At 42.0% G+C, this 14,391-nt stretch overlaps 1 protein-coding gene across 4 annotated transcripts in view; it reads left to right on the top strand.

The window, feature by feature from the left end:
* LOC118360203 (multiple epidermal growth factor-like domains protein 6) overlaps positions 1–14,391 on the top strand; it is a 105,755-nt gene that overhangs the window by 57,343 nt on the left and 34,021 nt on the right. For 3 of the 4 annotated variants that reach the window (XM_035739452.2, XM_052482555.1, XM_035739453.2), the window contains 5 exons: positions 394–522; positions 4,049–4,180; positions 9,358–9,486; positions 9,673–9,801; positions 11,687–11,815. In XM_035739452.2, coding sequence (XP_035595345.1) covers positions 394–522; positions 4,049–4,180; positions 9,358–9,486; positions 9,673–9,801; positions 11,687–11,815 — 648 coding nt within the window. The remainder of the gene's footprint in view (positions 1–393; positions 523–4,048; positions 4,181–9,357; positions 9,487–9,672; positions 9,802–11,686; positions 11,816–14,391) is intronic. The other variant, XM_035739455.2, reaches the window with a different exon arrangement.

The raw sequence follows: 14,391 nt of genomic DNA, 5'->3' as shown, positions 1-14,391 counted from the left end.
AACTGTTTTTGCTTTGTCATTATGGGGTACTGCTTGTAGATTGATGAGGGGAAAAAAAACAATTTAATCAATTTTAGAATATGGCTGTAACTTAACAAAATGTGGCAAAAGTCAAGGTGTCTGAATTCTTTCCGAAGGCACTGTATCGCCTAAACTCGTTTCCTCATGTCTCTCTCTCTCTTGTTCCTCTTCAATAGACATATACAGTAGTGAGCAATATACGTTTGGAATATCGAATCACAATAAAATTGTAGTATCGAATTTCAATACATGATACGTGCATAATCGCAATATATATCTTATTGGCACCTAAGTAATGTGATAATATCGTATCGTGAGGTCCCTGGTAATTCCCAGTCCTATATATTTTACCATACTGTCTCTGTCTCTTAGTCTGCCCGTTGGGTAGATTTGGCCTGGGTTGCCAGCTACGCTGTCGGTGCGATAACGGTGGGCGCTGCCACCCGTTGACGGGCCGCTGTGCCTGTCCTGAAGGATGGACTGGACCCAGCTGCAGTAGAGGTAAGGCTGACAGTGTGTGAGCCACAATCAATACTGTAGTACTTTATGATCCTCCTACCACTCAAATCAAATCAAATATTATTTCAATCTGATTGAATGAATTGAGGTTTCCCTGGCACAAGGGAACCAATAGAAGAGTCGAAAAATGGTAAAACCTACACATCTGGCTAAAGCAAGCGTATTTGAAAGACTTCAAATAGTAGTTGAAGCCAGGTCTGCTACCACTACGGCTTGCAATAATAGTGATAATAACCCATAAGAGTCTAAACCCTGTCTAATCCGGGGGAGGGGGTTCTACTAAGCTACAGTGCCTTTGGAAAGTATTCAGCCCCCTTGACTTTATCCACATTTTGTTAAGTTTCAGCCGTATTCTAAAATGGATGAAACGAAGAAAAAAAAACTCAGCAATCTACACACAATATCCCATATATAATGAATATAATGAAGCGAAAACAGTTTTTAGAAATGTTTACAAATGTATATAAAAAAAACAGAAATAGCTTATTTACATCAGTATTCATACCCTTTTCTATTAGACTCAAAATTGAGCTCAGGTGCATCCTGTTTCCATTGATCATCTTTGAGATGTTTCTAAAACTTGGAGTCCATCTGTGGTAAATGCAATTGATTGGACATGATTTGGAAAGGCACACGCCTGTCTATATAAGGTTGACAGTGCATGTCAGTTGACAGTGCATGTCAGAGGAAAAACCAAGCCATGAGGTCGAAGGAATTGTCCATAGAGCTCCGAGACAAGATTGTGTCGAGGCACAGATCTGGGGAAGGGTACCAAAACATGTCTGCAGCATTGAAGGTCCCCAAGAACAGTGCCCTCTCACATTCTTAAATGGAAGAAGTTTGGAACCACCAAGACTCTTCCTAGAGCTGGCCACCTGGCCAAACTGAGCAATCGGGGGAGAAGGGCCTTGATCAGGGAGGTGACAAAGAACCCGATGTTCACTCTGACAGACCTCTAGATTCCTCTGTGGAGATAGGAGAACTTTCCAGAAGGACAACCATCCCTACAGCACTCCAACAATCAGATATTTTGGTAAGTGGCCAAAGCCACTCATCAGTAAAAGGCATATAATAGCCCTCTTTGAGTTTTCCAAAAGGCACCTAAAGACTCTCAGACCATGAGAAACAAAATGCTCTTGTCTGATGAAACCAAGATTGAACTCTTTGGCCGGAATGCCAAGCGTCACTTCTGGAGGAAACCTGGCATCGTCCCTACGGTGAAGCATGGTGGTGAGAGCCTCATGCTTTGGGGAAGTTTTTCAGTGGCAGGGACTTGGAAACGAGTCATGATCGAGGGAAAGACGAATGGAGCAAAGTACAGAGAGATCCTTGATGCAAACCTGTTCCAGAGCACTCAGGACCTCAGACTGGGGTGAAGGTTCACCTTCCAACAGGACAATGACCCTAAGCACACAGCCAATACAACACAGGAGTGGCTTCTGGACAAGTCTCTGAATTTCCCTGAGTTGCCCATCCAGAGCCCGGACTTGAACCCGATCAAACATCTTTGGAGAGACCTGAAAATAGCTGTGCAGCAACGCTTCCAATCCAACCTGACAGAGCTTGAGAGGATCTCCAGAGAAGAATGGGAGAAACTCCCCAAATACAGGTGTGCCAAGCTTTTATCGTCATACCCAAGAAGATTGGATGCTGTAATTGTTGCCAAAGGTGCTTCAACAACAATAATGAGTAAAGGGTCTGAATAACTTTTTTTTTGCTTTGTCAATATGGGATATTTTGTGTAGATTGATGAGGAAAAAAACAATTTAATACATTTTAGAATAAGGCTGTAACGTAACAAAATGTGGAAAATGTCAAGGGCTGTGAATACTTTCTGAAGTCCTTTATATGGAATTGTTTTAAGAAAGTCATACCAAGGATCATTTAACTATTTGATTTGGAATTTTAAGACACCTTGAAGTTATAATTTATTTTATTATAATTTTTTTTTAATGAAACATTTTCTGTGCTTAGTGCTATTAGCCAATACAAACGCAATAACAGATTCACTAGCAACAGATAGTCCCCCCCCAAAAATCGAAAGGAAGTTTGTCCTGAAGTGTCTGTCCTATACATGTATCTGAGAGATATAAGAAGGATATAAGAAGGATCAAGAAGGCAGTTATTTTTTTAATACATGTACTTAACCCCTTATTTTTGCCACTAACAAGTTTGCATATTTACACTGAACAAAAATATAAATGCAACATGTAAAGTGTTGGTCCCATGTTTCATTAGCTGAAAAGGTTATTTCTCTCAAATGTTTGTGTGTTTACATCCCTGTTAGTGAGCATTTCTCCTTTGCCAAGATAATCCATCCAACTGACAGATGTGTCATATCAAGAAGTTGATTATACAGCATGATCATTACACAGGTGCACCTTGTTGGGGACAATATAAGGCCACTTTAAAATGTGCAGTTTAGTCACACAACACCATGCCACAGATGTCTCAAGTTTTGAGGGAGTGTGCAATTGGAAAGCTGACTGCAGGAATGTCCACCAGAGCTGTTGCCAGATAATTGAATGCTCATTTATCTACCATAAGCTGCCTCTAACGTTGTTTTAGAGAATTTGGCAACCGGCCTCACAACCACAGACCATGTGTAATCACGCCAGCCCAGGACCTCCACATCCGGCTTCTTTACCTGGGGGATCAACTGAGTGGGAGTGGAGGGTTGCTGATGACTATCTCTGTCTGGAATAAAGCCCTTTTGTGGAGAAATACTCATTCTGATTGGCTGGGCCTGGTTCCCCAGTCGATGGGCCTGACTACCAAGTGGGTGGACCTACCATGGTCATGTGAAATCCATCTATTAGCACCTAATTAATTAATTTGAATTGACCGGGATTTCCTTATATGAACTGTACGCTGTAATTCCATTAAAAAAAAAAAAACTACTCCCGGGGGACCTTCAGACGAGTCTTGTGAGGCTTGTGGGCGTCCAAGAGCCAACCAACCGACATGTACTGTGCATGTTCGTGAGAGTCTCACCTTTCCACGGCGAGACACAAAACAGAGAACCCCATGATGTGCATGAAAGTATCTTTCCATAGAGGGGTCATAATAGTTTGTAGGCCAAACCGTTCAGACGCTACAGAGTATTTTGTGAGAAGACCAATTTTCGAGACGTCTCATGGTGTGACAAACAGCGCTCTAGCTCTGTCACCTTTCACCGCAGATGTGGAAGTGCGACATAGGCAGATGTCGTGGACTGAGACGCATCCAATGCCAAAAACAGATATCTCTAGCTTTAACTGACAGGTTTTTATGGGGATTTTTATTTTGCTAATTCATTTTCTGAGGGGGCGCAGAAATAGACCTTAGGGGATAACACTGTACTTCATTTGTTGGTTCCTTTTTTGATCATGTTCACTTTGATTTGGAGAGACATTTGAAACAGTGAAAGGTCTTGTGCATCTGAAATGGCACTCTATTCTCCCTTTAAGCCCCCTACCCAGTTGTGGAGGTCATGACTTTTGACCTCTGACCTCTGTCTCCATGGTAGGGTGTGACGCCGGGCGTTGGGGGGTGGACTGTGCCAACGTGTGTGAGTGCCCGGACAACGATGGCAGCTGCGACCTCATCACGGGACAGTGTCGCTGTGAGGCGGGCTACACAGGACCACGCTGCCAACAGAGTACAAAAATAAATATCTCCTTTCTGGTGTGTGTGTGTGTGTGTGTGTGTGTGTGTGTGTGTGTGTGTGTGTGTGTGTGTGTGTGTGTGTGTTAATGGAGGCTGGTGACTTGAAACATTTGGGAGAATGGGAGACCCACGGTATAGGCACTGACTGCTCGGAGATGACAAAGAGTGTTTAAAAAATAAAGGGACAGCAACCAACCAAGACTAATAGTTGCCTGAGCAAAATTATTTATCATCCAATATGATTGCGTAATACCTGTATTGACGGTATTTAACTTGCCTAGTTAAATAAAGGTTCAATAAAAAAATTTAAACAACGTGAGAAGCTAGTTAAGCGAGCTACCGAGCTAGGCTAATGGAGACTGCAGTCTCACAACTCAATCGCTGGTTGAAATACCTTTTCTGCCCCTCCCAAAAGATAGAATTTGTAGATAATTGTCCTTCTTTCTGGGACTCGCCCACAAACAGGACCAAGCCTGGCCTGCTGAGGAGTGACAGACCATCATTGCTGGAGAGATGCTCTCATCTTATCTATGAACATAGAAAGGGCTCTAATTCCTCTAGCTCCACAATGATATAGTGGGAAGGCCAGCTTAGTGGAGTCTGCCACTAGCACAGTCAGTGTAGTCAGCTCAGTTATCCCCCATGAGACTGTGTCTGTGGCTCGATCTAGGTTGAGCAAAACAAAACATGGCGGTGTTCGCCTTAGCAATCTCACTGGAATAAAGACCTCCATTCCTGTCATCTCAAAATATGGTTACTTAATGTTAGATCCCTCACTTCCCAGGCAATCATCGTCACAGAACTAATCACTGATCATAATCTTGATGTGATTGGCCTGAATGAAACATGGCTCAAGCCTGATGAATTGACTTTGTTAAATGAGGCCTCTCCTCCTGGTTACACTATATCCCCCGCGCATCCCGCAAAGACATGTGTTGTTAACATTTGACAGCAAATTTCAATTTTCCTCCCCTCACAAAAATGACTTTGTTTTAGTCTTTTGAGCTTCTAGTCATAAAATCTATGCGGTCTACTCAATCACTTTTTAAAGCTACTGTTTACAGGCCTCCTGTGCCGTATATAGCGTTCCTTACAGAGTTGCCTGAATTCCTATTGGACCTTGTGGACCTTGTGTTCATGGCAGATAATATTCACATTTTTGGTGACTTTAATATTCACATGGAAAAGATCACAGTCCCACTCCAAAAGGCTTTTGGAGCCGTCATCGACTCAGTGGGTTTTGTCCAACATGTCTCCGGACTTACTGTACTCATTGCCACAGTCATACCCTGGATCAAGTTTTGTCCCGTGAAATAAATATTGTGAATCTAAATATTTTTCCTCATAATCCTGGACTATCGGACCACCATTTTATTACGTTTGCAATAGCAACAAATAATCTGCTCAGACCCCAACCAAGGATCATCAAAGCCGTGCTATAAATTCCGCGACGAACTGCCCTTGATGTTTCTGCCTGGCCGGTTCCCCTCTCTCCATTGTGATTCTCTACCTCTGACCCTAATACAGGGGCTGAGTCACTGGCTTACTAGTGTTCTTCCATGCCGTCCCTAGAAGGGGTGCGTCACTTGAGTGGGTTGAGTCTCAGACGTGATCTTCCTGTCCGGTTTTGCACCCCCTCAGGCTCATGCAGTGGAGGAGATCTTCGTGGGCTATACTCAGACTAGTCTCAGGGTAGTAATTTGGTGGTCTGTTGATATCCCTCTAGTGGTGTAGGGCTGTGCTTTGGCAAAGTGGGTGGGGTTATATCCTGCCTGGTTGGCCCTGTCCTGGGGTATCGTCAGACAGGGCCACAGTGTCCCCTGACCCACCCCTGTCTCAGTCTCCAGTCTCTAGGATCTATGCTGCAATAGTCTATGTGCTAGGGGGCTAGGGTCAGTCTGTTATACCTGTCTTATCTGGTGTCGTGTGTGTGAATTTAAGTATGCTCCCTCTAGTTCTGTCTTTCTCCCTCTCTCTCCTCTCTCTCCCTGCCCTCCCGGAGGACCTGAGCCCTAGGATCATGCCTCAGGAATACCTGGCGAATGTTATCATTAAAAAATAAACTATAACAATACATTACATATATTATAAGGCCTTACATATTGGCCTAGTTGATGGCCTAGTTTTACCCTAACACAGTGGTGTTAGGAAACTCCTGATTTACAGGCCACATCAGGCCTGCAAATCACATTATGCTGGCTTGGAAAGTGATGAGTAATTCCTATTGGAATCCAGCCAGTAAAGATATCTAACAGTTGGAATTATTATTCACCCACTACCTGCATTCAGAATGACTGTCAGGGCTAGGAAACCATTTAAACCGGAACAACGATTTCAATAAATTGAACTAACTGATTGGTTTAGAAACATGTATGTTATTTATCTTTGTGTAGTATAATATTATCAATCAATCAATGTCCATGCAAAACCACAGAAAATATCAACAATCCTGAAAAATCGACCTGCATTAGAGCATGCTGGGAAATATGATAATGATGGGTGTGGTTTTGATGAGACTATTTTACTCTCCACAGTGTAAAACAGTAACTCTGGTTATCAACACCAATACACAAACATATATTTTTTAAATCTTTATTTAACTAGGCAAGTCAGTTAAGAACAAATTCTTATTTACAATGACAGCCTACCCCGGATGACGCTCCGCCAATGGTACGCCGCCCAATGTGACTCCAAGTCACGGCCGGATGTGATGTGTCTTAGACCACTGCACCACTCGGAAGCCCTACATAGTGTGCTTAATCTAATAACACACACATTATTGTGTTCTTGTCTATATTGAATACGTTATTTAAACATTCACAGTGAAGGTTGGAATAAGTATGTGAACCCCTGGGCTAATGACTCCAAAAGCTCATTTGAGTCAGCTAACCTTGAGTCCAAATATAAAAAACACTCACAAAATTTGAGTTTGCTATTCACAAGAAGCATTGCCTGATGTGAACCATGCCTCGAACAAATAGATCTTAGAAGACCTAAGATGAAGAATTGTTGACTTGCATAACGCTGGAAAGGGTTACAAAAGTATCTCTAAAAGCCTTGATGTTCATCAGTCCACAGTCAGACAAGTTGTCTATAAATGGAGAAAGTTCAGCACTGTTGCTACTCTCCCTAGGAGTGGCGATCCTGCAAATATGACTACAAGAGCACAGCACAGAATGCTCAATGAGGTTAAGAAGAATCCTAGAGTGTCAGCTAAAGACTAACAGAAATCTCTGGAACATGCTAACATCTCTGTTGCCGAGTCTACGATACGTAAAACACTAAACAGGAATGGTGTTCATGGAAGGACACTATGGAAGAAGCAACTGCTGTCCAAAAAACAACATTGCTGCAGTTTGCAAAAGTGCACCTGGATGTTCCACAGCGCTTCTGGCAAAATATTCTGTGGACAGATTAAACTACAGTTGAGTTGTTTGGAAGGAACACACAACACTATGTGTGGAGAAAATGATTAATTAATCCTAGGCAGCCTGGTCAAATTGGAATATAAGCCACATCTGATCACATTCACATTTTCTCCTCACACAAACAAATGGACTTTAAATACAGTTATGAATTTGTTTACCCTGACCAGATGGACAGGACGCAGCGGCTGTATGCAGCTGCTGTTGTTAGTAGCCTACAGTTGATCAGACTGAGATTCTGTCCTGTTTTCATCCCATAAAGCATGTCAATATCACTAATGTTTAGTGTTTTTCTTGTGTCTGTCGGGAGTTATGATGTGTTATCATTCCGTTTGCTAAATAAATATCGGTGAAAAGTGGAAAGTGCCCTCTACGTCAACCTACCACTGGGCACAGATGTCAATACATTGTCTATTCCATGTTGGTTCAATGTAATTTTGTTGAAATTACGTGGACACAATGTTGATTACACCAGTGTGTGCCCAGTAGGCTTTAAAAAATATAACTTCTAATGGCTGGTGCGATGGAAGCTATGAAATCATTTAGAATTTATTTCTGCATCCCAGAGAAGACTAGTAGAAGATTAGTAACTTCCATATTCTCAGCAAGTGAAGCATCGTAACGTGCAATTACCTCTGCAAGCTCCTTGTAGTTGCCCTTGTTTCCCTCTCATTGTGCCAACTCGTACATAGCCAAACATGCAGTATTGTCGATTAGCTGCTTGAGAACATCCCTGTTTCACCTTACCTTCTCGTAGTTTGAATATGCAGACCTTCATCCATTACGTGATCGATGTGGCTTTTTCCTAGAAGCTTGAATCTGATGTGGCAATGAAAGGGATTTTTCAACAAAAAATCCACTACATTGTAGTTGGCGTTTGCCATTCTTGCAGAGAAAACTGCACTCTGCTTGCTAGCTACGTGCTACTGAAGTTGGCAAGGCAAATTTAAATAAATTACACTAACACGACAGAAAAATAAAGTCCTAAAAACAAGAAAACAAGATATAATCTACCTCTTCCGTCACCTGTAGTGTGAACAAACTAATTTCAAATTAATAGTATCCTAAAAACTCAATCTCAATCTATCCAACAATGTCACCAACTAACAAAAATCGCACATGCGTGGTGCTATGTTCATTCTCTGATCCTTTGATTAGATGGACAACATGTTAATTCATACTGCAAAAGCTTTGATTGGTTGAAGGACGTCTTCTGGAAGTAGAGTCATAGAGGAAGGCTGTGCTTCTCTGGTCTCTCTGGTCTCTTAAACCCCTCACCTGAGAGAGCTGGACTTGAGTATAGAAAGGAGTGAAGCTTTTACCATGTACTGTAAGTCTATGGAAGAAGGTGAGGAGCATGATCCTCCTAGGTTTTGTATTGAAGTCAATGTAGCCAGAGGAGGCTAGAAAATAGCTGTCCTGCGGCTACACTATGGTGCTACCCTTGAGGGTACTGTTGAGACTACTGTAAACATTCATTGCACAAGTGTGTTTTAATCAGGTATTTGGTGACATTATATTTAGTATAGTTTTATCTGAAAGGACAATTTTTCTGAAATTCTTCCCCTTTCTTCCTCTGAGGAGCCTCCACTGGTTTGTGTGTCAGTGTGTGTGACTAAATAGACTAGCTGGATTGGGTCCTTCTCTGCCTGACACTGTTTAATAACAAAGTCACTAGCAGGGAAAAGTGTTTTACTTTCTCTCTTAGCTCTTTCTCTCTGTCTCTACCCTGGCGCTGAAACAGAGTGCCCAGAGGGCTCCTTCGGCGCTGGCTGCAGACGCAGGTGCCAATGTGCCAATGAGGCGGCCTGTGAGCATATGGGTGGAGCCTGCACCTGCCTGCCTGGTTGGACAGGCACCTACTGTGAAAAACGTAAGTGTGTGTTGGGATAACCAATTAGAGTATGGTTGTGTATGATGTATGTGATGAATGCCCACATGATATGTTTGGAATGTAACTGTGTTTGTGTGTGTGTGCGTGCGCGCGTGCGTGCATGCATGTGTACATTTCGATACATTTACATGTGTACATTTCGATGTGCCGTTTGTGTTTGTGCAGCGTGCCCTGAAGGATTCCATGGGCTGGAGTGTCAGCAGCAGTGTCAGTGTTCTAATGGGGGGAGATGTGACCACCTGTCAGGGGCCTGCCACTGTCCAGACGGCTGGGTCGGATCACAATGCAACACCAGTGAGTCCTATTGGCCTATTCACCCATCCATCCATCCATAGAATTTCTGTAGGCGCTCAGAAAAAGAAAAGAGAAACAGGTGGAAGTAGATTTAATGAAGCGACTACACCCCACTGTGCTATTTCTCTCTGTGTGTGGTGCATTAATACTCATGTTCCTCGTTTGTAGGTGGCATTGCATATTACCCTGGATCAACATAGTCATTTTTCAGTTCTAACTGGTAACGGGGCAGGAGCAGGGCACATTCCAAAGAAACGTGTGCATATTTTTTTGCGTGTGTGCGTACGTATGTGTGTGTGTGTGTGTTTCCTGCAGTAGTGCCTGTATTGTGTGGAGAGCTGAGCATTTCCAAAACTATGTCACGACACTCTTTGTATCTGTGTACAGTTACAGTACAGCTTTTTTTCTGAAATTCATGAAATCGTTTTTTTCCCTTCCTCAATCTACACACAATACCCCATAATGACAAAGCAAAAACAGGTTTTTAGAAAATGTTGCTAATTTATTAAAAATAAAAAAACTGAAATATCACATTTACGGAAGTGTTCAGACCCTTTACTCAGTACTTTGTTGAAGCACCTTTGGCAGCGATTACAGCCTGGAGTCTTCTTGGGTATGACACATTCTCTGCAGATCCTCTCAAGCTCTATCAGGTTGGATGGGGAGCGTTGCTGCACAGCCATTTTCAGGTCTCTCCTGAGATGTTCAATTGGCTTAAAGTCCGGCTGGGCCGCTCAAGGACATTCAGAGACTTGTCCTGAAGCCACTTCTGTGTTGTCTTGTCTGTGTGCTTAGGGTCATTGTCCTGTTGGAAGGAGAACCTTCGTCCCAGTTTGAGGTCCTGAGTGTTCTGTAGCAGGTTTTCATAAAGGATCTCTATGTAAATTGTTCCGTTCATCTTTCTCTTGATCCTAACTAGTCCCCTAGTCCCTGCCGCTGAAAAACATTCGCACAGCATGATGCTGCCACCACCATGCTTCACCGTAGGGACGGTGCCAGGTTTCCTCCAGATGTGACACTTGGCATTTGAGTCAAAGAGTTTAATCTTGGTTTCATTAGACAAGAGAATCTTGTTTCTCATGATCTGAGAGTCTTTAGGTGCCTTTTGGCAAACTCCAAGCGGGCTGTCTTGTGCCTTTTACAGAGGAGTGGCTTCCGTCTGGCCACTCTACCATAAAGGCCTGGTTGGTGGAGTGCTGCAGAGATGGTTATCCTTCTGGAAAGTTATCCCATCTCCACAGAGGAACTCTAGAGCTCTGTCAGAATGACCATCGGGTTCTTGGTCACCTCCCTGACCAAGGCCCTTCCCCTGATTGCTCAGTTTGGCGGTGGCCAGCTCTAGGAAGAGTCTTGGTGGTTCCAAACGTCTTCCATTTAAGAATGATGGTGTTCTAGGGGACTTTCATTGCTGTAGACATTTTTTGGTACCCTTTCCCAGATCTTCGACACAAACCTGTCTCGGGGTTCTATGGACAATTCCTTTGATCTCATGCCTTGGTTTTTGCTCTGACATGCACTGTCAACTGTTGGACCTTATGTAGACAGGTGTATGCCTTTCCAAGTCATGTCCAATCAATTGAATTGACCACAGGAGGACTCCAATCAAGTTGTAGAAGGATGATCAATGGAAACAAGATACACCTGAGCTCAATTTCGAGTCTCATAGCAAAGTGTAAATCAGGTATTTATGTTTGTAATTTAATTTCTAAAATCCTGTTTTCACATTGTCATTGTAGGGTATTGTGTGTATTGCTGAGGAAAATGTTATTTAATCCATTGTAGCGTAATGTGGAACAAGTCAAGGGGTCTGAGAACTTTCCGAAGGTACTGTATCTTATGTCTGTTTTTGTTCCCCCTAACATTCTGCGCCCTGCTCCTGTTGTAGCATGCCAAGCAGGGTGGTTTGGCAGTGGGTGTCAACACACCTGTGAGTGCTGTAATAATGCCAGCTGTGACCCTGTGAGCGGGCAGTGCCAGTGTATGCCAGGCTGGACCGGCACCAGCTGTGAGAAAGGTACTGTCAGTGTGCATGTCTGTTTGTTTGTTAATATGTGTGTGTGTGTGTGTGTGTGTGTGTGTGTGTGTGTGTGTGTGTGTGTGTGTGTGTGTGTGTGTGTGTGTGTGTGTGTGTGTGTGTGTGTGTGGTCATTTAGCAGCAGTGGACCATTAAATATGAAACAGGATCAAATATAGCAATGCTAATGATAACCGTCTTCTCGTAGATGGAAAGGATTTCCCAAATACTTTCTCAATTAAATGTTAACTAGCTACAATTTAACCTATGCCTGCCTACCTGTCAGAATAATATCATGATTATTTGCATCAATTTAGTGGGCATTAGTTTTGTGAACTCCATCAAGTGTGCTACAGAACTTCTGCGAACCAGACAACAGTGCTCGGTGCATGCTCACTTGCGTTAATGTGTAACTACACTCCAAAATATTTAAAACATTCTTAGATTTTCCCCACGCTTCAAAAGTGGTCTCCTGATGTGGTCTAAGAATTGTTGTGGACTTAGAACATCTATACATTTTTACGTTTAGATTCAAACTAGAAGCACAGAGAGCATAATTTTGATTTCATGAATTTTAATCTACTGTTAATCTATTATTCTACTATTTGAAGTCATGTCCCCCAGTCCATCACTTTTCCTAAATAAGTATATTAACACACGTACAGTGGAGACCAAAATTATTGGATCCTTTGATAAAGATGAGCAAAAAAACTATATATATATTTTATATTTTATATATATATATATATATAAATATAAAAACTCAAAAAGATAAAGGTCCATATGATTGTTTTCAATACTCCAGCTCCCTCACCTTCCAAGGATAACTGAGCCGTCTTCCTTTCAAGGCCAAACCCAAACCCCTCATGTCGCTTCCAATCCAAGTGCCAATGCCATTTATCAAACTCCAGGCATTTACATTTGTTGGTTGACATGAAAAATAGAGCTCTTTGGCCACACACACACTCGTGGTGGGTTTTGCGTCAGAAGAAAGATGCAATATGCAGAAAATAATTCCATACCTTCTGTAAAATATGATGGAGGATCTTTTATGTTAAGGAGCTATTTTGCTTCCACTGGTCCTGGGGCCCTTGTTAAGGACAAAGGACATTTTAGCCAAAAACCTTATTGCCTTTGCCAGGAGGCTGAAACTTGGCTGCAAGTGAATCTGGCAGCAAGACAATAACCGCAAGAACAAATCAAATCCACCAAAAACTCAAATTATGGACCACAATATCAACATTTTGCGATGGCAATCTTAGTCTCTGAACTTGAACTCCATTGAAAACCTGTGGTTTGAATTGAAGAGGGACGTCGATGCGCAGACGAAGGATATGACAAATCTGGAAAGATTATTGAAGGAGTATTGTCTAAGATCCCTCCAAATATGTTTTCCAATCTCATCAAATATTTTAGAAGAAGGTTTTTGGATGTTATTCTCACAAGCGGAGGGTGCTGGAGAATCGAAACATAGGATTCAATCATTTTTACCCCTACCTTTAATTTTTTATTTATTTCTTGTTCAACTAAATCTCGTTCTCTGAGCATGCAATAATAGAGAAGTATTTGTATTATTTATTTCATAGTCTTTTTTTGCTCATCTTTATAAGGGGACTCCACTGTATGTTGAAAGAGGATATGTTATTCCTCCCTGCCCCTCATTCACTACCAGTCATTCTCTGCCAGTCAGCCTTTGACATTTTGATGTCTATATAGTATCAGAAAAGGCAGATTCTGCAGTTTCCAAATCCCCTATCATTGCCAAACGACTCTTGAAAATAAGCCCATTAAACACTATTTCAAAATAAAACTTTTTGACAGAATTACCACCATTCCATGCACTCCCCACGTGAGCACTTGCAACACTCAGAGCACAGTAATGTATTTAAACTCAAAATATGCCACTCTGATCTTTTGAAATGCTTAATGTTCCTTAAGACATGCCTAAACAAATGAATAATGGATGATCTTTGTCATGGTGTTAGATTTGAGGTGTGTTTGTGATTTTTCATTTGTGTATATATAGCCTACAGTTACATAAAACATATTTTTTAAACCTCCCGCTTTGGGCTGGATGTGTCAATGTGTAGTTCATGCATGCGTAATTTATGAGCAGAATTTTACCTCAATTAGCCATGAAATCCATATTTTGAAGCAACTGTTTTTCTGGAACCTATTCTGCACCATTTTACCTACATTTTCCCCCAGTTAGGCCAGCCTAGCAATTCGAGTTCAACCAATGAGTTTCAGCACCTCACCTTATGAGTGACAGCTACAGTAACAAGATGCACCCACAGCAGAGAGAGGGAGAGAAATGACGTGGTGCATAGTACACATATTTCACAGAGTACGCAATTTTCAGGGACCACTTTTGGCTCGGGCACTACTTTCTGAGCTACTGGCTAAAAAGTATACAAAAGTATACTAATAAAATGCTGTTGTGTTGAAATACATTTTCTTTCATATTCTGTTACCTTCATAAACAACCAAAGCATTATTATTGTGATTAAATGTATTTATTAGACTGCTAGAATGTTAACATCAAAAAGACGTTTCATTTGCTTAGAACCGAGGTA

Source organism: Oncorhynchus keta, chromosome 27, assembly GCF_023373465.1.
Source record: "Oncorhynchus keta strain PuntledgeMale-10-30-2019 chromosome 27, Oket_V2, whole genome shotgun sequence".
Taxonomy (NCBI): Eukaryota; Metazoa; Chordata; class Actinopteri; order Salmoniformes; family Salmonidae; genus Oncorhynchus; species Oncorhynchus keta.
The sequence above is the reverse complement of the archived record's forward strand: the minus strand, read 5'-3'. Positions and strand labels throughout refer to the sequence as shown.